The 27,566-nt window shown below is 35.1% G+C and overlaps 1 protein-coding gene across 6 annotated transcripts in view; it reads left to right on the forward strand.

Moving 5' to 3' along the window:
- Nucleotides 1–27,566, forward strand: part of RGS7 (regulator of G protein signaling 7) — a 253,975-nt gene that overhangs the window by 101,035 nt on the left and 125,374 nt on the right. For all 6 annotated transcript variants that reach the window (XM_055811125.1, XM_055811126.1, XM_055811127.1 and 3 more), the window contains one exon: nt 10,611–10,707. In XM_055811125.1, the coding sequence (XP_055667100.1) occupies nt 10,611–10,707 (97 nt within the window). The remainder of the gene's footprint in view (nt 1–10,610; nt 10,708–27,566) is intronic.

Genomic DNA, 27,566 nt, shown 5'->3' on the forward strand with positions numbered 1-27,566 from the left:
CCTTTCTTTTATGTTGTTCGTAAAGTGAAAATGGGTGAATTAGGTATGCTTTAAGAACTGACACAGCCAGAATATGCACAACTGTCTAGTTTCTGTCTGTTCAGATTAGGTAAAATAAAATGTTTGTTTTCAATTAAGTTGTGTAACAGAGGGTGAACAGACTACTGTGAAACCAATCCATCTGTCATATAATGCTATGTTACCGTATTACATCAGCAGACCATACTGATACTGAAAGCTTACTATACTGTAATACAATTCTTAAGAAAAAAAAATCTTACAAAAGCATAATTTAAAAGTTACTGGTAAAAATATGTTTTGGTGGTAGCAGTTGTATTTATGTATTTCATAGAGTTTAATGCCTCGGAGCAATTTAAAAGACCAAGAGAGCTAGAAATTTAGTTTTATACAGTATCTCAATTCCCTAGATGCTGAAATATTAGCAGAAGACCAGCTTGCCTCCTTCAGTCTTCCCCTGCCACAGGGCAGAAAGCAATGCTGAAATTACCAAACTGCTTAGGCTTTATCTTTTCCATACGTTGGTGGAACACTGGAACAGGTTGCCCAGATGCCCCATCCCTGGAAACATTCAGGGTTATGTCAGACAAAGCTCTGAACAACCTGATCTAGTTGAACATGTTCCTATTCATTGCAGGGGAGTTGGCTCTTTGGAGGTCCCTTCCAACCCAAACTGTTCTATGTTTCTGTAAGTGTTCCTTCTTGCAGTTTCATTGTGAATGGAGAAGAAATCTTGTGCGTTGATCAGCTTCCTCATCAGCTGTTGTCTAGAGCAGGTCAGAAGAAAACCTTGAAATATATGCAGGCTCGTTTTCAAATTCATATTCTCTTTTCATATCATTGTTTACCCTGAAGTGTTATTTCTGTCCATGTAATTTTGAACATTTCTTGTAATTACTTCTTCCTTCTTCAGCATTTGAAGGCTAATTAAATTGCATGTTTTTAAAAAAGGTCTTCTCCTTGCTCAGCAATAGATACTTCTAAAATGATCTGCTGTGGTGATGTGACTTTGTAATGTTTGGAATCATCTGACAAGCGAGGAAAAGAGATTCCAACCAGCTAAATTTAGATTTAAACCCATCAGTAACAGATGATGTAATAAAGCTGTACCAATTTCAAAAACATCTGTTTTTGTGGACTTCAGAATTAAATGACATTCTTTTGGAGTAAATGTAAATATTCTGGAAAATGTCCCCTTTTTTTTTTTTTTTTTTTTTTTTTTTTAGGTAGATGCATATACATCATGACTCTGCTATATCCCATAACTACTATTTTTGAGTGTTTTTTGGGAAAGCAATAATGCACCATTTAGCTACTTTGCACTTTTGTATCTGAATTAACTATGTATCAGCTAGTTTAGTCCTTGTTTTGCATTTCCTACAAAAATGTGTGTTTGTGTTTTCTTTAAAATCTTAGCCTGTATACTGATGAGGGTACCAGAATCTGTTCAGTTCTTTTTTTTTTTTTTTTTTTTTTCCTGTTGAATTTTGACAATTTGCTCTTGTTCCTCCTTGGAAAAAAATCCAAACCTTTTGAATATTTTTATAATAATGTTTTGAGAAGTCCATTTGGGATCTCAGAGTCCAGGTTTCCAGTTGAGCTTGTCAGTTTCAGAAATATACAGAAGACCCCATTTTTCATGTCAGGACTGTGATACCACAAATGATCAGTACAACTCAGGAAACATCTTGGCTTTGAAAGACCATATTTTAAAAATATGTACCTTGACTAAGAAACATGATTTCTATCTCTGGTAGCACAGTTTAGAAGCTCAAGTCATGGCCTGACAAATTAATAAATAGTATTTATATTTTTAGCTGCTTTAAAAAAATTATGTTTTATTCTGAATGAAGTATTCTTACAGAAATCCCTCTACTAGTTTAAATACTCTTTCACCAAGACTTCCTTCATCAAGCTGTTTCCTTCTCGAGTACCCATAGTGATGCTTCCTTTTCTTTTGCCATTCTAACCAATGTTTCACACTTGTGATGGAAATAATGATTTTATTGAAAGCAAAGATGCAATTTCCAAAATTATTGTTGACTTCAGTGGTTTTGAAATTTCACCATCTGGATGTGTGTTTTAACTCCTTTGGATAAGCCTCTTCCGGTTTGGTGGTGCAACACTAGAGTTCAAGGTTTGAGAAGGTTGTATTTCTAACTATTTTTATTCAAAAATTTCCAAGTTCCGAGAAAAAGAGTTAAACTTTTATTTTGTTTGAAATGCTTTTATTTACCTATCTGAAACTTAAATGTGAAATCCATGCATTTAAATTGATAACTTTTGCATGACTGCATTGATTTTTATATTTTCCATGTCTGATTATAACATTTCCTAAATATGGGAATGCTGCTTGGCTTGAAAGACCAGAGTAAAAATAATTATGAAGTATTAACAGTGTGAAACAGTTTTAAAGAATATTTTAATTATTTTTCTCTTGGTTAATTTCAAAAATACAACCTTTGCCTTAACTTAGTATGTTTGTTTGTCTGTCTGTTTGATGCATTTTAATGAAGTCCAGGGAGGTAAAATTGCCACCTGATTTTTCATATAGTTAGTATAGTGTTTTCTATAAATTTTTTCTTGATTCCGAAGCTGAGTCAGTATGATATATTCCCCCAAAGTTATATGTTTTTTTCTGTAATATTAGTTGAGTAGCTTTTAGAAACTACTTCAGTTTGTTGTTCGTTGTCCAGCCATATAACAGTAATGTACATGCAGTGAACTGGACGTATGACCTATATATTTAGATGTAGGACTCAGGTGAAAAAAAATTAATCTAATTGAAAAAAAAGGAAGCAATAGTCCATGCTGTGTTATGGGTTTGTTGGCATAGTTCTAACTTGCTGAATTCTTCAAAAAATATACTGACAGAAGGAAACACACTGTTTTTCTGAATTAGAATTTAAAAAGCCCTTTTTTTTCCTGGTGAAATGCAGTATTAATTACATGTTTTCAGTTTGACTTATTCAAAGAAGGCACAACAAGAAGTAGCTGTAGAATAGTGGTGGAAATGGAAGGTTACTGGGAGATCTCCAGTTTATCCAGTGTATGAGGCAGAGAAAAAAGTCATATAGTGTGAAACGTTGGTGCATCAGAGCAGTAGATCAACATTAGAAGTCCATGGGAGAAGAGAGAATAACTTCTTGGCATAAATAAACATCTACAGAATGTACTATATGATCTTTTCAAGATTTTCCATTAAATACTCTACATATTTATATGATGGGGATTAACCTTCATCCATTCTTTATCTAGGGATCACTGACAGCTGTAGATTCCAAATAGGCCACATGATTACAGGTTAATCACAGGTGCAAAGCATGCTATCAAGTTATCCTTCTTCTAAAAATATTAAAAAGAGGTCAACTAAACTCTGTTTTAGCAGATAATTTTTTTTTCAGCATTTTTAATTCTGAAACTGTATTTCTTCCTCAGATACTCTCTTTTCCAAATAATACATTTTTAAGTAACTTCATTGAAAATTCTTTGATATGTAGTAGTTATCAATATCTGAGTTGCCAATAACTTAACTGATTTTGCATATTCTGTATGATTTCAGTAAACTTTACATGAAGATTGTGCTTTTTTTCCCCTTTGAGAGAATGTATGTAAGAAGGGATTTATTTTCATTAACTCTATTAGATAGTTCAGTACTATTGAAAGGTAGATACTGCTGCTTTTATAGCAGCCTAGCTGTGACTCTGTGAGTGCATGTTCATTCATTGTCCCTAGGACTCTGCTTCTCCTGGTACTGATATACAGAATTTGGTATAACTGCTCAAAATGGGCAAGACAGAAATAAAAATCAAAATAACGACTTCTGTGATTTGTATTAATCTACAAGCACTATTTTAATGAAATTCTGGTTTTGTTGATTAAGCATCTTGGATGCATAAGTAACATGAAAATATGCTTAAAATTATCATTCCAAAAGGACTGTTCTAAATCAACAAAGTGTGCAGTCTATCATATTGATGCAAGTTCGGTGGTGAACACAGAGTAGATGGCAGGGACAAGCCTAGTGGGACTGTTAATCTAATTAGAACAAACTCAGATCTCAACAATAATTGCATAAAACTGGAATTGATTTTCAAATAAATTCAAAATAATCTAAATTATTCTTAACAAATGAAGGAAGCTTGCCCTGCACGCATTTCATATAAGCACAGGCTACTAGTATATATGGTAATATGGTTTTACAGCCAGTTTGGAACAATACCTGCTTGTTGTATCTGACACAGTACGGATAAATAGGACAAATTTCAATCTTAATTATAAACTCAGAAATTGACAATTACTAATGCAAACATAGAGTGATAACAGATAATTCTTCAGTACAGAATTTTGTGCTCCCTGTGGAGTCAGAACACCTTTGACTCTCCTCAAGTATTCTCTTTGAGGACAGAGCATGAACTACTTGTTCACACCAGTGACTTTGTACTGCAGAAGGAACAGAACATGAGGCAGAGGCGTCAAGTGAATTAGGCTCCTCAAAGTATCTCCATTGCATCCATTTAATATGATGGGAAACTTTTGTGTTGATTTGTCATTTGATTTTTACAGTCTCAAATAATTACTTCAACAAATAGATGTTCTGAAAAGAATGAGACCAGTGGTTCTGGTATTCTTTTCATTGAGTAAGTTATTCTTTAATTTGATGCTCATCAGAGAGTACTTAGGGCAGCTCTCTGTATTGATTGATTGGAGAAGCAATATTGCTGACTTAGAGGAATGCCTGACTGACTGCTTTTGTTCCAGTAAGCTCAGATAGTTCCTGCATGACTGTCATTAACAGCTTGGTTAATCCTGCATGTTTTAAGCCATCTTTCAGTGTTGTACTTCTGTCAAAAATCTAAATGTACTTTTCTGGACTTGTGAATGTCTTAATATTTATTTTCATCCCAAGTAGGAATGAAGAGTTGAAATAACCCAATTCTGCATTAAATGAAAAATGCTAAAATCTTTGATACAGAGATGTCAAACAATCCCGTTTCTACACACTTGAATTAAAAAGAGTTGTCAGCACTCCTGACCTGAGATGATTTGCTTTAGTCTGTTGAGCAACACTGAAATACTTTATCTGGCAATCAGTTTGCCTGTATTTGTGCTTGTCAGTGCAGCCTCCCGGGATCTGTAGGTCCTGTATTTTGTGCTCTTTTCTTCTCTGTGATGCAGCTTGACTAGCTGAACAAAGCCCCCTGGTTCACTGAGTTGGGCAGCTCTCAGGTGGCACTTTGATGGTTCAATTAAAGAAGGATATTGCAACGATTGTTGGCATACATGGTCAGGCAAAGAGCAGCTCACGTGGGAAGACAGAGATTCTGAGGCTCCTAAAATGTAACTCTGATGGCATAGTTTAGCCATTCATGTAAATATACAGATTTTTTGCCCCAGTAAACCACAACAAAATATTTTCTTAAAAAATTTTCTGCATCCTGCAATTACAAGTTGTTTAGCTGGTGGAGGTCTCAACAGAAAATTTGTAGTACAGTTGGCAGTGTGAGAGACAGAGCATATGTAGTACAATGCAGTTTTAAGAGAGGATTACTGCAAAAGCATGAACATATTAGCAAGATAAGAATATATCTATCTATTCTGTATGGTTAGCATATGTTAGAAAACAGAAAAAATGGCCATTACCTTGTCAGAAACCTTGCAGCTTTCTCCTACCCTGCTGGTTTTGTTCAGCCCACATTGCTTCATGTACATCTCTGCATGGGGCGGGCTGGCTAAGGAAAGCCTCCTGCAGCCTGCTGGCCGGCTGCACTAAGGACCTCAGACTCCGTAACATGTTTAAGTAGGGAGTGGGAAAAAAAAATCTAGGGAAACTTGTTGCATAGTGTAAGAAATTATTATATATTGTAACTTCTTGTACTTTGTTAACATGTTTGGGTGAGTTTTGTAGTTAGTTCTGCCAGGTTATTCCACCCCTGCATTTGGGTAAAATGAGGAAGAAAGATTTTAACAAAGTTAACGAGGCTGCAGTGTGGGTGGACCCCAGTACACTCAATGTAAGAGCAATCCCCTGTTCTGGGGTACAATAACTGAGTACAAAATTATGCTTAGTTTCATTCTAGTATTCCTTATTATACTTTCAATTCCCTGGCATTGACATTTATTTTAGTAACCGAAATCAAACTGAGATAACTGTGAACATTTAAGTAGGTCAAGGCTTCAAGCTTTTGCCATCTGTTGAACTTCAGTTAGTTCCAGACCACTGCTTTCCTTTTCTAGCCTTGGAATCCATGTATCTAGTGACCATCTTTATGTGGAGTTGATTTAGGCTTGCTTTTAAGGGAAGAAAAAAATATTGTCCTGCACTGACAAACTTTTTGAGTTTTCAACCTTGTTGTATTTGAATTAATTAAAAACCAAGCAAACAACCACTTCTTAGGAAGCAGTGATGCTGAATTATGGTGCAAAGGGATGATTTTTGCAAGATGTGTGAATGATTAGCATTGAAATTCATGTTTAGATTTAGAAATGTAAAGATCAGGGTCTTTCCAATCTACATGGTACTGAAATCTAAGGAACCATAAACCTTTTGCTCCTAGGAGCTGAGTTCATTTCACCTAGCAGTAAATAGCTAAAGGATACTAATCCTGGTTTGTTGTCAAGACTTTCACTGTCAATAATGGAGAAAGAGAGATACCTTTGGCTAGTGACTGATTAAAGACAGAAAAGGTGAATCGTAGCCTCTATGGCAGAAACCTGTTATGGTTGTATCAGAGAAGAAGAGAAGCATAGTAATAGTAATCATAGCCCTTCAGTGGACTTTTAGAAATACACACGGCTGAGAACCATTACCTTCACTTCCCATTTGATAACTTTTAATCTCTCTTCTCCATGGCCAGATACTACAGACTCCGTGGACATGTTAGTTCTCTGTGGGTTCTGCCCCGGGATAAGCCATGCTTGTCTCCATGTCTAGCTCCTAGTGCATTTGGAGCAGTCTGTAGTCATTATTAGACAATGGCTCCTGTATCCTGTAACCTTTCTATTACAGGCTCTCGCTATAATTTTTTAAAAAATTATTATTATTCATATAAGATGCATTGTCAGTGTTGTCATAGAGTTAGTCTTTTAAATAGATTTCAGAGAGTTCTTGCATGTGAAGATGAAACCTGCAAATTATCTTCATAAGGAGACAAGTGAAGTATTAAATATTAATATTGTACGTTTGGTCTGAGTTGCCTATGCATCAGCAGGTTAGTGAGTTTTTGTCACAGTTAAAATTGCCTCACTGGCAAACAAATGGCACATTTTTTGAATTGTACATTCATTTAGAAATGCTCTTGTAGAATCCTTGCTGCCCTGTAAATTTCCTTCTAGCTACACTTTCCCTGTTAATAGTAAATAATGATGACTGAAAAGGCTAAAAGATGTGCTTATATAACTTCCTTTTCTCTAGCACATTGAGCTTCATTTGCAGAGTGATCTGGAGGCAGCTGTTGTTTGTGGAGTTCTTTTCTTGAGTTCCTTGAGAAGGCTTAAGGCTAAAAAAGATCCCGTTGCATGGACAGAGCCAGCCAGGTTTAGCTAGGTAAGCACATAAGAAAAGAACTGTGACAGCCTAATTCTGAGGTGAAGTGAAGGAGCTTATATTTCACTTCTGAGTGTCGGGTCAGGTGACTCCGAAGCAAACAACGAAACGTCAAGAAGGAAAATTATTATATCAGGTAGCAGCTTGTGTTTCCTAGATTAGACTTCTTGAGCAGAATTACATTAAGATTTTCTTTCATCATTCTAATTAAACTATTCTGCCCTTTTCATTGTCTTAGGTTATTGTTGATGAATGACAGAGAAGTGCCTTGAGTGCTGCTTCCCAAATATGATTAAATGAGATGTTTTTCTGTGAAAGAGATTATACATTAGCTGAATTTAAAGCAGCTACAACAGAAATAGGGACTACATATATCAAAAGTAAATTGTGCACCTGCATGTGTTGGATTAGATGTCTTTGAATCTTTAATTGAAGCATTTTCTTTTTAAATTTGCCTTTCATTTTCTGGAGTTCTTATGTTTAAGATTTGAGATGATCACAAAACACAAGTGATCTTTTAGATTTCTGTGCAAAAAGGGACAAAAAGGAAAATGATAATTTTGTAGTCTAAAAGATAACACAGAATCTCAAGTCAACTGTAACTAATAAGGAGTCTGTTGTGCTGTATCCTGTTTCAGAACATTCCCACTCACTTATGCAGTAATCTTGGTATACTGAAATAACCAGGCAGTTCACAGTGATGCTGTCTGGAGTGTGAGCTGCCTTTTATACAGAGGGTGTATACTTCTGACATGGAACAATAATCTAAGCTAGACGTGCAGGGAAAGGTGTAATTTTGCAACGCAGACATCCTAGAGCTTCCTTCACTAATCAAAACAAGAAAACTGCCCTAGAGCTAAGCTGCAGTCCCTATCCGTTAGTTTTAATACAGTTTAGATTAGATCTTCTCCATGAAGCAAGTTTAGGAAAGCATATGTGAATGTCAGTTAACAATTTATTCGATATACCCTCAAAAGATTGATTACTGACAGCACTAGAAATTCTAGGCATTAACCATTTGCACTCTTTTTGTGTGTTCCTGAGAAAGAGGTAACTGCATATTATGTTCCAGGTTTGTCCTACATTTATAGTAATCATTATAGTGCAGATATACCTTTGTCATGTTGCCTTGTGTATGAATTATCTTCTAGACTTTGTCCTAGTGTAACATACGTTATTATGCTCTCTGCAGTTCTTGCAGTATTCTTGAAAGCTTACGCTGCATATGTGGAATTCATAATCAAATTTACTTCCATTCATTTCCATAGAAGACCATGGACCTATGATTATTATTTATTTTATTGTTTAAAGCAGAGATATTAACTTGAATTTCAATGACTTCTTATTCATTTAAAGGTTCAATAGGACAGTTTACCAACTGAATTTGGAAGGGGTAGAAACAAGCCTTCACTTATATGCATAATAAATACAGGGACAGATTCCATTTCATAGACAACGATTTGTCTACCTGACAATTTCTTCAGAAAATTATCAGTAACTTTTTCTATTTAAATAATTAAATTCTATGTCAGATGAAAGTCATTACAATGAACATTGGTTCTTTTCTTCTTTTACATTTGTACATTCCATAATTCTGAGCAATAGACTCGGTCTTCCACTTCTTGCTAACAGTATGTACTTCTTGTGTATTCTTTCTGCTTTGGACAGCGCCACTGGATTTGTGTTCCTTGGGTTTTTAAAGAATGATCCATAAGTACATGGCACACGTGAACCTCCAGACACTCTGTACATAAACAGGTTTTCCATGAGCAGTCAGACTAATTGATTTTGGTTTAATTTTTGGTATGGATTTTGGTTCTTTCTCCCTACACAAGCCACTGTTCACTGCAGCTCCCTTTCCTGGCTCTATACAACTCCCCTGCTGGGCCAATTAATGCACAGCTGCAACTGCTGCTGATTTGCTATTTGTTGATTTGGGTCATCTGACTTCTGTGGAAAAAAGCTGTGCAAAAGGATTTTGTCTGTTGGTCTCTTTTCTCAACACAACCCAGCCGCAAACTTTTCATGAATTGTTTGGGAACCTGCTGTGGGGGGCAGAGGTGAGAGGCATTTTTTTTTTTTTTTATGATTTGACTAATAAAATAATATAAAATATTCTGTCACACAGAGTTTTTCATAGGGAGAGTGTTGTTGATTTAAGGAGAAAGGAAGGATAGTTGTAATTCATTTTATCACAATATCATTTAATATTTTGAGAAGTTAGGTATTCAAAGAAAGAAAGATGGAAGTTATCTAATGTATATACTTCAATTATGAAATATGCAAGAATAAAGGTCAGCATTGTCAGCCTAATTACTGACTCTATTCTTTGCATTTTCCAGTAAAAGTGCTTGCTGTTCATAGTTCACATGAAAGTGAACCTTTGTGTTGGGCATAATTTATAATATTTATGGGCCAAATTTGTCTAAAACATGAGTCGGAAAAAATGAGCACATGTACAAATAGTAAAAAAAAAAAATGACAGCAAAGTGATTTTAAACATTATACCTACAAAAAAATCTTATGTTTCTGGCTCTGCATTCCCCAGGGATGCAAAATTGCAACATGATGTATTTTTTCCCTCTTCTCAAAAGAAACAAGGAGGTTTTGCTTTGAACATAAAAGCTCTCTATTTTTTTTTAACAGCCTTTTTGAGAAATGTATCGGTCCCCTAGAAGGCTGTATAAGTCTATTTTGCTGTTATACGTGGTAAAATACCAGCAATACAATCAAAACCTGAAGCTCTATACCCAGCAGTAGTTTTTAACTACTTTTAGCTAGATTAACTTTGGTTTGTGTTGGTATTTCTTTCTCAAAAGACTTTAAGCATGTACATTTTTTTTTACTGCTATCCACAAATAAATTCTTCACAGTTTTTTAGCCTGTTCAATAAAAATACAGAAGTTGTAAGTTAAAAAAAGAAATAGCCAGACTGCACCTATCATTCTGAGAGATTGATCTTGGATTTCTTGGATGATTTATTTTTGGAAATAATTCTGGATTTCTTCATTCTTTCTTTCTTTTATTTTTTTTTCTCTGTGTTCAGATGGAAGACGTCATAGCCCGCATGCAAGATGAGAAAAATGGGATTCCTATTCGTACAGTCAAAAGTTTTCTTTCCAAGATCCCCAGTGTCTTTTCTGGTAAGAGTCAAAGTGAATTTTATAGTTTTTTAAAGTTTCCTCTCTACCTCATGTAATGTGATGCTCAAACAGAAAACACTTTAAATTGAATTCTGTGGGGAATTCACAGTCATCTGGTCTGGAGGAGACATTGACTATCCTTTTAATGCTTTAATTAGAATTCTTTTACATTTCTCTCACTTTGGAGTGGGCTTACACAGAGATGTTTTTGCCAGTAAATTAAGTGAAGGGAATGTTTAATTTGCTACAAAAAGTCAGTTATCTGAAGACAGCAATATTTTTTTTTGCAGAGTTTCTGCATTTCATATCATTGTATGTATTTATATATGTGGATATGTATCTTTTTGTGCTACCAATGTTTATGGAGTTCTTTTGAAATAGATGCTGTTTTTGAACCTTCTTTTCCATACTCTGGTAACAGTTGCAGGTTTTGAAATGGAAAAGGTAATCCTTACACTGAAAATATTTCTAGTAGTTTGTGCTGTCCAGAACAGCAAGAAGAATTCTATATATTCATTTTCAACCTTTGGAATATTTTTGCTAGTGAATAATTGTGGCACAAAGGAATGAGTTCTGAGTGAACAAAATGCATTCATGATTTGAGAAACTTCTTGTACAAAAACTAGCCTCTGAAGAATGGTCCTTTATTTTCCATAAGTTAGTACAGAATGGCATTCTATTAAATGATCCATATTAATTATTATTCTCTGCCTTATCTGTGTGCTATAGATTTCAAATTAGACAGACTATGGTTATATAGCAAGAGACATTATTTACTAAAATATTAGTGGTTTTATTTTTCTTTTTAAACTGGGATAGTTGCCATACATTTAAAGGCTATGTTGGAATATATATACAGTAGTACACAGGAGTCACTCATACAACTTTTGGATTGAAGCATAAACTTTATCAGCTGCAGGGTGGGGAAAAGCATAGGAGAGTTCATTTTTTTCACTTTGTAGATTTTCTCCCTCAAATACCATGGCAGTAGTTTTTGCTACACATTAATAAAAAACCCACCAGAACAGCATAACTGTCACTTTAGTTTAATTAATCTACTGTCCTGTCAGTTCTCTATTCTAGATGGAATCTGAACTCTTCAAACCTTTGTGTTGAGAATAGAGGGTTTCCTTTAATGTCCTAGGAGTTTATATATATGTAGCAAACAAATCTCATCTTAAACTCAAAACTATTGATTGGTAGGAAGTATGGGAATATTTTTGTCTAAGAGTTGTAATGCTAATCATGAAAATGTATATAATAACAGCTTATAGTACTGTTATTACCTGTAAAAGCATCCATATGAAAATGATCAAGTTAACAGCAGATGCTCTCCAGTTAAAAAATAGATATATATCTATATGCTTATATAGATATTTCTGTGTGTCTATGCATAAAAGCATGTATTATACCCATCCATCTGTCTAGGATTACATCCCATAAAAACTGGAACTTTGCTATTGTTTATTTGTGGGAAGAACTCAGATAGGTAGGTCTACCACAATTAAATCATGTTCCTGCAAGCTCTTAGAAAAGATCTGTAAGAGTCCTTTAAAGAACTTGTAAAAATTAAGTATGTCCATAAATTGTCTGTAGGAATAGGGTCTTATGGGCTAGCACTTTAATTATGTTGTTATAAAAGCACGAGAGGTATTTTTATTTTTGTTTACTTTTATTCCATAGTTTTGCTTCTAAAAACAGCAAGTGAAAAGGTAGTTGAAAGAGCAGCCACTTTTTAATGCAGAATTACTGACCATATCTATTTAAAGGATGACTACATTAGCGAAATCAGCCTGGGGAATGGTATCTGAAGTTAACCTTTTAATATAATGTTGTGATTATAATAAATAGGATGATGTGATAATATTATTTCATTTACTAAGTCATTCCTTAAATGTTTTTACAAGTAAAATATCCACACAGGGAAACATTTCAAATACAGATAATTTATCTATAGGCTGTGCATATTGTTGTGCTACAGAAAAACATGAAGAAAAAGAATGCTAAGTTAAAGATTATTTCACTTTTGAAATTTTGAAAAAATGATGAATCATATTGCTTTATATTTCATATATTCATAAAGAGCAAATAAGTTACTTTGTTATTTGGACATTTAGTTTTGTGAGCAATCTCCTTGCATTCAAAAAAACCATTTTTATTCACGTCCTTTTCTGAAATCTTTCAAAAGTTAGTCATTTAGTTGTCTTTACCTGATTAAAATATGATTCAAATGAGTTTACAAGCTATTTTATGAAAAAGAATACAAACCCATAGAGGTACTATTCATATTTGTATCCACATTTAGGAGTGTGTCAGATTGACTTTATGAAGCAAATTTATTTATGGTATAAGTTCATTAGTGTTGGTGAGTTAAAGAGAAAGTGAAAAGATTCAATTAACTTTCCAAGGAAAATATAAATCATGTGAAGTCTTGAGGTTTTTTTCATTCCTAGATGTGAAATTGATATTGTGCCTCTTCCATATAGACATTGCATTTTCCCTTTTTTTGGAAAGATTATTGCCATCATATGCCATTTTTATTCATAATTTTTCTTGATCTCATAAAATGCTTATTTCTCTCTAGCTAGGTGATTGTTAAGATAATGAGATGTTGCACTTTGCAAATGTATTAATATAATCATTAACTGCTAGTATTTATTTAAGCATAGTAGTAGTAGTATGCTTGGTAAAAATGGAGAATTTGTGTGTTTAAACAAAAAAATATTTTTCTGAAAAGCCGTCTGGCAGTCTCAGTAGCCGGGTCAGATGTGGTGAGGGACCCCAGAGGAGAGCAGTGTCTTAGTAGCTCGTCTCACTCACAAATCATAGGTGGGTGAGCCCAAGGAATGACTCACAGGAGCTACCTGCAGCAACAGTATTGTTTGTTACATAGAGGCAGGCAGCAAACCCCAAAAAACAGTGCAGTGGGAACTGGCTGACTCAGGGGACTAATAATAAGAAAAGGAGCATTTCATCTGTCATTAGTTTTGATCTTTCCCAGCTGAGTAATGAGCTGTTAGCATGGGATGATTTTTCAGTGCTGCATGTGAAATGAGTTGATAGGTTTATCCACTTCAGTACTGGAGATTACCTACCTGAAATACTAGATAAAAGAGAAAGCTTTACTACTTGGATTGACAGAAAAAAACCACAAAAGCATAACATCTCAATCATCTGGTACCTTTGAAGCAAAGTAATGTTGCATTATGGGTAAATACAAGAATTTGGGAATTTCCATTTTTTATACTTTTTCCAGAATAAATCAACTATGTGAGAGAAGCCAGGATTCCAATCTCCTAAACTCTAATTTTATGGACCCTTTTTTTAACCCCTTTTGGTGTCTCCAGTGCTGAAGACAGATTCCTAATTTCTTGATCTCTCCATTCCTTCATCTACCTTTTCTTGCATTCTCCTACAGGTATTATTTAATAGTAGACTCATTGCTGGTTTCTTTATGCCAGATCACCCTCTTGTTATTTGCAAACAGAGCCTCTAGTGCTAAAACTGCAAGCTCACTGCCTTGAGGTTCCAGTCTTAGTAAATGCTTTGATGAAAATGAGTAATGCTTTGATGAAAAGGTTTCTATTGGTACCTGAAGGACAGAAGCCGGCTCATTCCCTCTCCTCCACCCATTCAGAAGGGCAAATACGAGCAGGGACTTGCTATCTTTATAGTTTCACTTCTCAAAGCAGAACTTTTGAGAATAAAAAGTTAATAATCCTCTATCCCCAAATGAATAGTTGGTTAGAAGTTAAAGCACCAATCTCTCTTGTGTGTCGTTTCCATTCATCACTTTGTCAGTGATGGATTTGCATTCAAATGTTCGTGATCTTTTGGGAGTGGATATTTTTTAAGAGAGCTGGCTCTCTTATTTATTGATACCATGGTCATGATTTTTAGAGTCATGAGTAGAAAAGATTGACTAAGTGGCACGGTAAGATGGGATATACAGTCATTTCAAAGTACTGAGATAATTAACTGGTTAATGAGTGGTGCTTTGTATGCTTTACCATTTCAGGAAACCAAAGTAGACATTTGAGTGCTGTCTGCATACCTTCACCTCCTGTTTCTGTTTGTTTGCTGTCTTGGCCACATCACTGGGATTGTAACTATGGCCAGAGAAGGGTGCTCTTAAGCTGCTTAAAACTCGATCGAACTTTTGTATTTTATGGAAAATCAGCTTAGTGACAGCATTGCCGTTGTGTAGCTCAGAATGGCTATATGACAAGTTGTGGTGGGCTGGGATCAAATAAACCCCGAATGCTCTTACTCACTTGAAATGAAAAGTGAATGGAAGAAATTAAGAACTGTTTCCAATAACTTTAATGATCCAAGATGATTGTGCTCTCCATTTTCATTTTAAGGCATGTGTTAATATCAGACCTTTAGAAAATCACCATCAGAATTAAAAGCTTTTCAAAATGTGAAAGTATTTTCATTGTTTATTTTAAACAGAACAACAAATTCTCATTTAAAAGATATTGTTTCCTAAACAAACAACAAAAAAAAGGTATTCATATGTTTACCTTTTAATTCAGTGGTGATTGCCGTTGGAAGCATTAGTAAAAAGCAGAAAATACAATGAAGAGTGTCTGAGGCAATTTTGGAAGATTTTTCTGGGAAACTAAAATATCTTGAAAACCCATTGAAAAGTCTTTTAAAGTAATCTGTGTGCAAAACAGTCACCATAAATAACACTTCCCTTAAAATCAGTAGATATGGCAAGCTTATTTTCACAGACATTTGCAAAAGAAATAGGTCTGGAAGTCATGCATTGATGGGCAGAATATCTTAATACTTCTTCTCTTGGGAGATGGAAGAGTGCTGGGAATATTCATCTTGTTTGTTGTTCGTCCACATAAAGTGCACAGTTTGAATTAGATGATCCCCTCTTTCCCAAACGTGGTGTAAGGCCTTTACAGATCAGCATGTTTCCAGAGAAATAGCTCTGGGGCTTGTTGATTATGGAAACAAATTTGTTCCTAACTGTTCCTACTATGTTGCTTTTGTCATGAAAACACTTCCCTCCCTTTTCTACACTTTCTTCTTCCTATGGCATGTAAGATTTTACCAGTGTTTTTAGTGGAGTCTGGGGAAACCCGCTGCCTTCGCTATGACCAAAAATTTACCTGGTTTGCTGCCCTTGACACCCAGTCTCTGGACACTGGGCATGTAACAATCATAGAAAATGTGAGGTGAAAAGGGAGCCCTGAATCAGCCTTGCATCATTCTGAAACTAGCGGGACTTCTGCGATCTATCACAGCTTCACTTTAGGTTGTTTGCCATTTTTCCTGGCATAACACCAGTTAAAAATTGTGGTTTTGTACGCTGTTTTTATAGCAGCAACAATGAGTAGTACTTAACAGAAAACAGAGAAAATAACCCCCTCCAACACACAAATGTACACACGTATAAATAGCATGCATATTTATGCCATATATATTTGCCCATGGAGACAGTGCATAATATCAGCTTAAACCAAAACCAACTTTTAAGCTGATATAAGCAGCATCTGTAGTAGTGATTAGTAACATAGGTTCACTGAAATCTCTTATGTGCATAAAGCCTTGTAGGCAGACAAGATGAGAATATGTCTAAGGAAAAGCGCCCATACAGAAATATATTTAGGGGTTCTATGAAAATGGTTTTTCTTCCTGGCTATCTCTTGGAAATCTCTTAGAAAGAAGTTGTATAGCTTCGAAAGCTTTCCTAGAAAGATGTTTTATAGCAACAATTAGAACTAGTTAAATAAAGATCAGTTAGAGTTTTCCAGGCACCTGTATTTTAAGTAATTGTTTTAATTAGGAAGCACAGCAAAGTATACTACTTGACTTAATCAGTTTATGAGGTACTTCTGTGATAGCAAAGCTGTCTGTTTAAATCACATTGAAATTTTTTCACAGGGCAATTCAAGGTACACAGAAAAGAAGTGTTTTCTGAGAAGAAAGAGTTGCTGTTGTGTTTGCTGTCACTAATTTCTGAGACAGGAGGGAAAATTGCTGCTCATGTTAAGAATGAGGAGAGGAAGTATATAGCTGAAGAGAAATGAAGTCTCAGAATGAAATCCTTGTTGGGTGTTAGTAGTGGTCTTAGCACAATGTGAAATTTGTTTCATGATACACTTGTTAAGTAGTCTCTGGAAACTGTCCCAGTAAAGAATCCACTTAAAAAGAAAAGAAACCCAATCTGGTTCCTCTAAGGTCATAACCCTTGAGTCCAGAAACTACCCACTGTCTTAACAAAAATCAAACCTTTGCAATAAGATTTGTACATGTGATTTTGTATGAGCATAATGTAATCTGAAAACTGGGAATACATGTTAGTTGGTTTGGGTCATGACTATATGGCCAAATTAGAATGGAACAGAATAGTTACAGAGAATATCTGTGTACACGGCTGTAGTTATGCAGGTACTGTAATTGTTTTATAAGTAGAGACAATAGATATTAATACAACTACATTGTGGAGTAAGCATTGAAAAATACCCAGCTTTTCAATTTATGTGTCATTGTATGCTGTTGTCTGGTGGCAAGTCTTTGGTTGACTGGTTGTTATTTATTATATGTGTATAGGAAGCAATGTAGATGTGATAAGTATTGCTGATACAGATACAAATAATTTATTTAAAGGCATCCTGCTAGGTGTAATAGAGTGTAAACATATACATTTGCTTTTCTTTTTAAGATGGTACAAATACATCTGGGATATTCCTCTTAAATGGCATCTAACATTGACTCATTTTTTGACATTTGAAGCAATGCAATTTCTTTCTGCTCCAGTTTTACCATTTCACTACATTAAATTATATCTTATTGTCTTTAAATCTACTGTTTTAAAGGGATCCAAAATATTCAAATGAACTGCATGTAAAGAAGAAGTGGTGCTGTATTTGCAGATTTCAATCTGCCATTTTTACAGCCCGATAAGTACAGTTGGCCAGCAGTGAAAATAATCAAACTAATTAAAATAATCCCCTGGAGAATATGCCCCTTAAGCAAGAAATCAAGTTAGCAGGGTTTACAAGATGACTTGTGATTTAGCTCCTAATTCTGTTAGTTCCAGCTATGAGGAAAAAGACTTTGTTGTTGCAGTTGCATCAGGGGACTGCACGCTTGTCTTTGCAAAAGGACAGCAAGGAATAAATTCTAATAAATGTTTATTTCTGTTGCTGCTGAAGTTATCCACAGAGTAGTTTTGCATGATGCCATTATCAAACAGTATATGTACACTTTGTAATAACAAATGTCACCATAACACCAGGATTTTGTGTTAGTGGGATGCCATTTGATGACCCCCATTTCACTGCAAGTAAGATGCACTCAGCCTAACTGCTTTACTAGGTGCTAGTGTACATCTGGATTGTCTGGAATTTTTTTCCTGAACAATGGCTTGGTATTTTTTATTATAAGGCCTGGTAGTGCTACAGTGTAGAAGCAAGAAAGTGGGAATGATGGGTGTTTGGTGAATGTTTCACTGTTTGAATATTTAATGTCTGTGAAGAGTTTGAGTTGTTGCTGAGAATTTGGTTCCATTGCATCATACGGAAAACGCCTGTCATGGGGTATTTGCAGCAGACAATTCAACCACCTCAGCCCTTCCTGGAATATTTAGCTTTTGAAGGATTTTTAAAAAGTGCTTTGGGGGGGGAAAAAAACCCAAAAAACCTGTTCTTAAAATAGTATATATTATTTCTTAGAGACTTACAGAACAGTTTGTAACCTTTTTTGCTACAACAGCTATACATGTAGTTTTGATATATAACCAGCAAGGTATATGCATTTCAGGTATTTCAATATGCCTGTTTGGATCTCAATTTAGCCATCAATGCATGCAAATATTCTTTTTATGCATTAAATTGTCACAAATTGCATGAGAGTTAGCCATTTAAAACTGCTGCACAGCTAACTTGGGTTCTGAATATGTAACAGGCTTGTGGAAAATGTTGAGAAGGTGGTTGACAATTAGGTTCTATTTTTCTTTCTCTTCAGAGCCAAATACCAAATTAATATTTGCATGTGGAGGTCTCATGGATAGCAGCCCCCTATGTGCTTGTCTGATGCCAGAATTTTTGCCCTTTAAGCTTTTGTAATCGACTGTGAGGTGGCTAAAATGTGGAAATACTTTATGGACCTGTAGACCTCTGTAGACTCTACCATCTTGTCAGAGCTATCTTCCTGTAAGTTTAGGACTTATGGAAGGAAAGGATTGCAGATCTTAAATATATACTAAAATGCCCAGCTGTTGCATGAACTACTTTCTTTCTAGAACAGGGAATATTTTATGAATAGAGAAAAGGCAATGGGCCAAACCTGCCTGTTAATGGTTTGTTTGCATAAATTCTACCTTCTGCCTCTCTTCCCACTCCTTTATCCTCTCCTGATTTTTCTAATTGCTTTCATCAGTAATCATTTCAAGCTAAATTCTCCTTGCTTCCATACTCTTCAATGTAAAAAAAAAAAAACCAAAAAACAACACACTACCAAAAAAACTCCTTGTTTTCTGAGTAGTACTATTTTTGTGTTCCTACTATCTGAATTCTAGAAGTGGGCACTTTTATACAATTTTATCAAGTCCTTTCATACTTGCAAAGGCATCTATTCAATAGAAAAAAATAAAAAAATCAGAATTCTGTCTTAATAAAAGGTGGAGGTGGAATGACTCATCTCTTTTGTTTTTGTGCCTGGGGTCAAATACAGTTTTACAGAAATTCTTTAGGCTACTCATATTAACTACATCTTTTCAGACTGTTGATATATCCTCTAAAACTTTTATCATGTGTTCAAAAATGACATGCTACAAAGACATAGTTACAATGGTCAAACATTTGCAGATGGACCTCAACTGTCCTGCTTGTGCTATGGATTGGTTGCCTTGGACCGGAAGTAGGTAAATATATGGTTGTGTTACAAGGAACATAATGTTGTTCTAGTAGGATTTAGGAGGCTAACCTTGATTTTGTGTCATCCTTACTTGGAAGCTTCTGGCAGGCATGATGTCTCCAAATTCTGAACCATTTAAAGGTCAGTAATTGAGTCTATTGTTCCAGAAAATGCATGGACAATTGGTCATTCTAGCAATTCACTCCTCTAGGACAGTTCCTGAAAGTAAATAGGAGACCATGGCTTGTCTCAATTTTTTTTTTCTCTAGGTCTTAAAAACACATTTCTTCATATATATATATAAACCCACCACCTACAAACAAACACAAAAACCCCAACAAAATGCCCCAACCCAAAAAAACAGAACGAGTGGGATGTCCATCTTCATGTTTTTGTCATAGCTCTTTCCTCATTTGGGCGGCCATGCAAGGGACAGGGAAGGCAGCTTCCGCAAGGCGGTGGTGTGCTGTACAACTGCTGAGCAGGTACCATTCAGCAGTGGTGTCCCGAGCTCTGTCAGACTAGCACGAAGGTAATGTATGCATGAGTTGGATGGTCTAATATATTGCTTAATTTCATGTGATGCACCGGAGATTTAGGACACTGCTTATAAGTTACCTCTGCAATGCGTTAAATGATTTCTGTGATTTAGTCTCAGTTAGCAAAACTTTTATTCTGAGAGATGATGTGCCATGTTTAATCCAGCCAGTCACCTAATTGGTTTTGGATCTAGTCTGATAAAACTACACTTTTTGGATGATGCTTGAGCCTGTTATTTCTGATCATTAATGATGGCATGTAAAACAGAAATAAAAATATAAAAAAATAATCTGAAGAACTGCATTCAAAAGCAGCTATATTAAAATGGAATTCTATATTAGGCAGAAGAAAATCTTATAGGGCAGCTGATGAGCTATGAAACACGTTATTGTAGCAGGCTAGAGGTATACGTACCACTTTTAGAGAAACACTAAAACTGAGAATAAAGTGAATATCAAATACCTCTTGGAAATGTATTTTAGTAGAGCCGAGATAAATGTATAGAATAATAAACTTAAGCTACCTGGCTAACTGGAAAGTCCCAACTGAGAAACAGGTGACCACCTACATTTTAGGAAAGGGAACAGGACTTGTGAGATGTCAGTGTCAGGGAAGAATTGCGAGACTCCTGAACAGGAAGGGACTTGGGAAGATGGAAGGCAAAATTAAAGCTTTTTAATGACAGAAGGAAAAGCATTACCAGGCACTACTAGCTTAAAGGCTCCAAACTGCTTAAAGATACTTGCTTTTTGATCAAAGACATTGCATGTTTTTGGAAACAGTATCTGTTTGGATTATTTGGGAGGAGTAACTATTAATTTAGGATCAGAAAAAAGGAAAAGCCATCCTCAAAGAACATAAATTATTTAATGCGGAATGACTTCTTGTGGAAGAAGCAGAATTTTATAGGGAAAGTGTGCCTTAACTTCTCAGTGATGTGAGTTTTGGAGGGCTTTGGTGTTCTAAATTAGGCTATTTGAATTATGACGATCCAGAATGAGGTGTGTGTCTAGACATTGCATTCTCTGTGATAATCTTACTAGATTTTAAGAATGTCCTATCTCCTTGAATTGCTTTGGAAAAGAATCCAACACATGCATACTATTATCCATTTACACTTGTGTTTTAAAATGTAATATTCTAATTAATTTCAGCTGAAAAGTCACTGATTGATAGCTGAAGGGTTTGAAAATCCGAATTTCCTTCCAATTTAATTTTCTTAAAGCAGAACAGAAAAAATAAGTGTTGAAGTGAGAGTGAAATAGCAATTTAGTCCTATATATGAAACACCTATTTTAAATCAAATCATAACTGTTCTTCTGAAAAGTGGCCCCCTGCCTAAAGGTTTTGTGTCAAATATTCCTGGATCTTTTGTTATAAAAGATGAGATAAAATCTGTAATTTGGTGTTTGTGGAATGTTCTTCTGGCACACCTCTGCAGCCTGACTATTCAGTCCACATCATCAAACTTAGACATCAATATTTGCTGAGTCTATGCTCGGTTTATTACTAGTCAAGACAAGATAGAAACTGTCTGTACTATCTGTACTTAAAATGGACTGCTGATGTGCAGGTAGATGTAGTGAGAGATTTAGAAGGCTAGGAATAAGAGGAATAAGTAAAATATCATTTCATGAATGATAATTTACAGTCTTCTGTACAAGACACCAGGTAGAGATTACAGGTAATTATTTTTTTGAAAAAAATGAAATGTCATTTGCAGTTTAACAAGGAAATCACTGAATTTAAATGCTGGGTTTTTATAATGGGCTAACAAAACAGGACATTTAATTTATAAAAATATATCAAACAGAAAGAGAACGGGACACTATGGAACATAAGCAAGGTTTCCTAAGTTTCGCATTAGCTAAAGCAAGCATATAAACAGGGAGAATATGTAGCAAAAAGAAAAATGTAATATACTACTTGTAATATATGCAGTAGATGTCCTCAGTCAGCTGAAACTCTTCTCAAATCAACATATCTGTCAAATAAAAGAGATTATAGCCCTGTGTCTCAGATCTAATAAAGATTTGGATCAGTGTTGGAAACCTTGTTGGAACTATTTTTCTATTGTTTTGGGAAGGAAAAAGTTCCTGCTGACATAATTTTAAAAATAAAATATGCTTTTCATCTGTGATTAGTATTGACTTGGAAAGAAAGAAGCAGCAACAGAGAAATCCTAAGTAATAAATTCTGCCTTTAAATCAAGTGTGGGTTTTTTCTCTCTCTCTTTTTCTTTTTTAATTCTTTTTTCTTTGGCATTACTATTTCCAATGCTTGATTTTTTCCTATGAAATGAAAATATTTGAAAGATTTGTGTACCCCCAAAAATACTTAAATACCTTTTACACGAAGAAAAACTTTAGTAAAATCCATACAGATTTAACTAGATCTTTCTTTACTCAGAACTAAGTAAAGCACTGCACTAAATATACACCTCAGCACTGAAATAGGAGGCATGTGTCTCAGCAGCTCTTAACAACTAATCCAGTTTTTATGATTATGGCTAAAGAATCGGAAACTATTAATTGACTACAGATAAGACAGCACCCAGCAGGATCAGAGAAAACCAAGAAAACAGCCATCCACGCCTGTCACCAGGTCTGGACCTGTGGTGCTGCTGCACAAGCTTTTCTTTTCATGATTGTACGTAACTGCAAAATTTTTTTGAAAACCAGTTTTTGTATAACACAACAGACATATTTAGTACATAAACTGAGTGTATTTAGCACTTTGAAAAATGGAAAGGAAGTGGTAAGAATGAAAGTATAAGCAAAGAGTGATCAGTATTATATACACACTATATTTTTCTCATGACCTTTGTATATGGCAGATACTTGGGTAATATATGGTTATAGCACAAAAAAAAAGAGAGAAAGCCTGATGTTAAGCTCTTTTCATGGCTCAAATGTACAGTTTATATTTCTCCTCATCTGCTTAAGTCACACCACTAAAAGGAAAATGCAGCAAAACAGTGCAATGAAAGTAACTTTTACACAAAGTAGAATCAATATTTTATGGAGTAGCACAGTATTTGACATCAGCATATTTAAAAATGAGTAAAAAGTATGAGGACTAGTGGGTGCAAACTATTCAGTTCTATTTCATCAACACAGGCTCTGTTTTGAATCAAAATAAATCAGGCATTACTGCTCAAAATGCTGCCTTAAGGAAACAAACTCAGAAATGTACATTTTAAGAAGAGTGATACAATTAACCAGTAAGACAGAAGAAAACATGTTACTGTAAGATAATACATAGCTCAAGGGCATTGAAACCTAGGAAGCATGTTACCTTGCAGTACCAAAAACTGGACAGTCTTATTGGGGTTAATAAAATACCAACCTGCATAGAGAAAAGAATAAAGAATTAGCTACACAAGGCAGCTACAAGCCATTCTTAGCTGAAGCATTTAAGACAGCAGTAGCTATTAACAACATAGTGCTGAATTTATAAGAAGAAAATGAGTTATGGAAGAGCAGAACTTTAAATTAGTGCTGTATAATATGAATATATATTAATTTGCAATGCATGTGAAATCTAGGAGGGCAGGTAAACAATTTCTAAGAAAAATGTCTTTTAAGTTGCCATAACAGACAATAGCAGTCTGCAAAAAAAATTTATCATATATATAGGCTTTCATGACAAATATAATTGCTTCATGCTTTGTAGCGCAAATGGGCAAATTTATTTGCAAATGCTTTCAAGCTACTATTTGAAAGGAAGACAGCCTAACAAGTATCTTAAATCTCTTTCCTTTAAGGAAGACACCATATAAAATGTGATGAATCAAACCCAAACAGAATACTAAGATTAATGCAAATAATATAAAGAGTTTTCATATGAAATAAAACTGGGAACAAGCCTGATATGCTTAGAAGACCTGCCTGGATTCAGCATGTTAAACACTGACCTTTATCTGTATGTTTCCTGTATCTTGCATGGCTTTTATAAATACAGTCAGGCTAATTCACTATTAAATAAATACTTGTGATAGCTAGTTCAGCACTTTAAAAATGAGTATGTTATTAAGACTAAGTCTTGCCCATTTGAAGTGACATGAAAATTTGCCTGTCATTCTTTAAGTGCATTTATTTAATATTTTAAGTAAAACACTCCTCTTATAAATGCACACACACACAAAAAAAAAAAAGAAAAAAGAAAAGTACATTTAGTCTTTCTAGTATTGTCTAGGGCATAACCTAGGGCTCGTAAGTAGGGCTTGGAATTTGGTCTTTTGGGTTTTCATGGCTGAGTTGGCCATTCTGTCTTTGCGGCAGCAGGCTATTTGTTTGGCCTCTCTGGTCACCACTCCCATACCTATAAAGTGAACCATGCCTTCATCAGTGTAGTACTAGGGAAGTTAATGTTGCTAAGGTTCCTTCACATACTGTTTTGCAAATTGTAAACTAAATAAATGATTCTCTGGAATTCTTTGCTGGGCACTTTGTAAGTTTTATATCTTTAGGAGATACAGTCACTTTAAACAGTACATCTTCTGGGACAAACTGAGAATCATTCCTTAACTGTTTCCCTTGCTAAAAGGCTTTTTTAATCAGTGACCATTCTTCTGGTGAATCATGTCCCTTGTGCCAAATATAGGTAACCAGGCTTGGAGCAGGTGACCGCATCAGTCAAAACCAAGACAACAGCAGGCCCTTCAAATAACACATCCTTCAACAACTTGTTGTAACTACCTGTGTGTACATACTCACTTTTCTTTCTTTTTCCTGTGTTTTTTTTAGCACAGTCACCTAATCAGCATCTAAGATACTCTCTGCCTGATGCTGTAGAGGCCTGTCCCTCATTGGGTTTCCTGTGGGCAGGGAGGAGGGAGCACAGCTGCTAGATAGTTCTCCTGGTTTTTACCTGCAAGACTTGAGGTACAATCATTTGTCTAGGTTTCCTTTTGAAGGCATCAATTGTACCTCAAGCAAAGAAGGTTTTTTTGATGAAGGGAGGGAATATAATCACATTTCTAATGCCTCCAGTAAAGCAAACATGTTTCGTGTCAGAATAGCTTGAATGCTTCTTTACAGGTAGTGAAAGATGTGATAATGTCCATTTTAAAGCATGGCTGCTTCAGTTTGCATAGCACAGGGAACTGTTTGAAAGATATTCAGGTCATCATCCTGAACAAAATGAGGAGTTGGAGCCTTGGTTTTTGTATATCCATGCCACCTGTCCAGGTAGAAAAAGTGTAATTGAGTATAAAAATGTACAGTACTGTGCAGTGAAGTTCTTTTTCTGTTCAAAGTAAAATATCTCTAGATGGTTATGGTTTCAGTACAATTTTGCATGCATAGCGATCTTAGAGAGAATAAAGAAATACACTAAGTTTTTAAGCAACTTTGAATCACAATTTGTTTGTCTCAGCATATGTCATAGTTGAGAAGAATCTGAGACATATTTCGATATTTTGGTCAACAACTTCCTGAAACTGTTTATTCAAAAAATTTGAAACATTTTTAGTGACCATAGAGAAGTTACTATGGATTTTCCCATTGCAACTAAGAGAATGGTTTTATAATATTCCCTCTGATTCCACCTTGAATAAATAGCAATTACTTTTAAGCGTGGCACCAGAATGAAAAATATACCTGAAATTAAAGATTAAGAAGACATGAGTCAAAACTGCCAAAATACTAAGTTCAATCTTATTCTTATTTTCAAAAAGAACATATTTTAGAAACTAAATTCTAGTGAGTTCCCAAATATTTTTAACTCCACTCTATATAACTCACTGTCTGGAAACCAATATAGTAGTTACAGGACCTCTGATTTTACAAATACATTTTCCAAATGGTATTTGATATATAAAATTGCAAAAAGTGTTAGCTTTTCAAAGCTCATCCATTTTCTTTACTACATGGTAGGAGGAGAGATGACTCATCATCACTAGAGAGGCATGGTATGAGCTAAGCAGAGCTAACACTGCTATAGTTGTAGTGTTTATATTGCATGACAAGAATATCTTTGAATTTAGTTAAGTTAAAATGGAAGCAACACGTTATTGAAGATATACAGTGGAATAAAGATTTTTGACTAATTCTGATAGAGTTTGTCATGGACAAGGTGAAACCTTAAGAGAAAAAGGTAGATGAGATTGCCTTTTATTATCTTTTTATTTTTGCTCTTACATCTAGAACTATCACTTGACTTTCCCTGACTGCTCAGTGTAGCAGATCCTACAGCACTGTGCTCTGGTCTTGCCAAAAAGGTGAGGCCATCACAGTGTAATGAAGCACATCCCTCTTAGTTCTGTTCAAGACTTCTACATCTGCTTCATTTATAAAAATTATCTGTTAAGAGCCTTTCTGAGGCTCTATGTGGCAGATCAGTTTTCCACTGTGAAGTGTTTTTACAGCCACGCTGTTTCATGAGAAAATTGTTGATATTGTTGTTAAGTGGAAGTACTGAAATAATACTTTTTGGTTTTGTTGTTTTATTATTATATTCTGTTAGAAGCTATCTTACAAGACAGAAGGATGAAGATGAAACATTCTGTTTGTTTTATACTAGAAAAAGGCTTCACCCTATTGAATTAAACATTTTGATAGCATTAAAGGGAAATATTTTGGATTTTTTCAGTTTTTGCTAAGGGTGGATGTTTGGTGTAGGGTTTCCACTTCACAACAAAATGAAATTTGAAAGCCTCAGAATTTGCTGCAGGGTAGCAACTCTGGTGTCTTGTGAGTTCTGTTGTGATTTGAGAAGCATTTTTTGAAGGATGGCAGGGAAGCTCAGAGAATAATGGAGAAGTCAGGGGCTACACTGAGAACCACAGAATATGATCTGTTTTCATTATCCTGTTAAATTGTCACATCAGAAATGCTGATTGTAGGGTCCTTAGCAGAGTGACTTGCTGTTCCAATGTGTTTGAATAGCAATTAGTATAAAACGTTTCCATACTAATATTACTGATTGATCTCTGCAACACCAAACTGTGGAGTAGCTTCTGCCTCTGTCAGATCTTCTGCCTTGCCTGATACACTTGGCTTGATGATCATCATCTTTACTAAGATTAGAGTATAGCAAGTTTAGGTAGTGCTAAAAGATTACATATATGTATTTGCTTTGTATGTAGCAAGAGTTACTTGCAAGTGCTTCATCTTTAGAACCTGTGTTCAGATCTGTAATTTTCCTCTATTTTCTCAGTGCACACATGTTCTTGTTTGATAAGTTGTCTATCTTTGTTACCTCACTTGCTCAAAAGAATAAAACACTAAGTAGCAAGTACATCTCTCATAAGGCAGGCTAAATGGTGATTTTTAAACACATAAGGAAAAGTTATTGAAACTTAAAGGTATATTGATGATGATAGGATCTTGTTGCCTTTTTTCACTGAGTGCCAGTCATTTCTAGAAGTGTAACTGGGAGGGAAGCCTCATTCCTATCATTAAGAAATATGGAAATCAGAGTTTTAAAGCTGAAAC

The sequence above is a fragment of the Falco peregrinus genome, chromosome 7 (genome assembly GCF_023634155.1).
Source record: "Falco peregrinus isolate bFalPer1 chromosome 7, bFalPer1.pri, whole genome shotgun sequence".
Classification (NCBI taxonomy): Eukaryota; Metazoa; Chordata; class Aves; order Falconiformes; family Falconidae; genus Falco; species Falco peregrinus.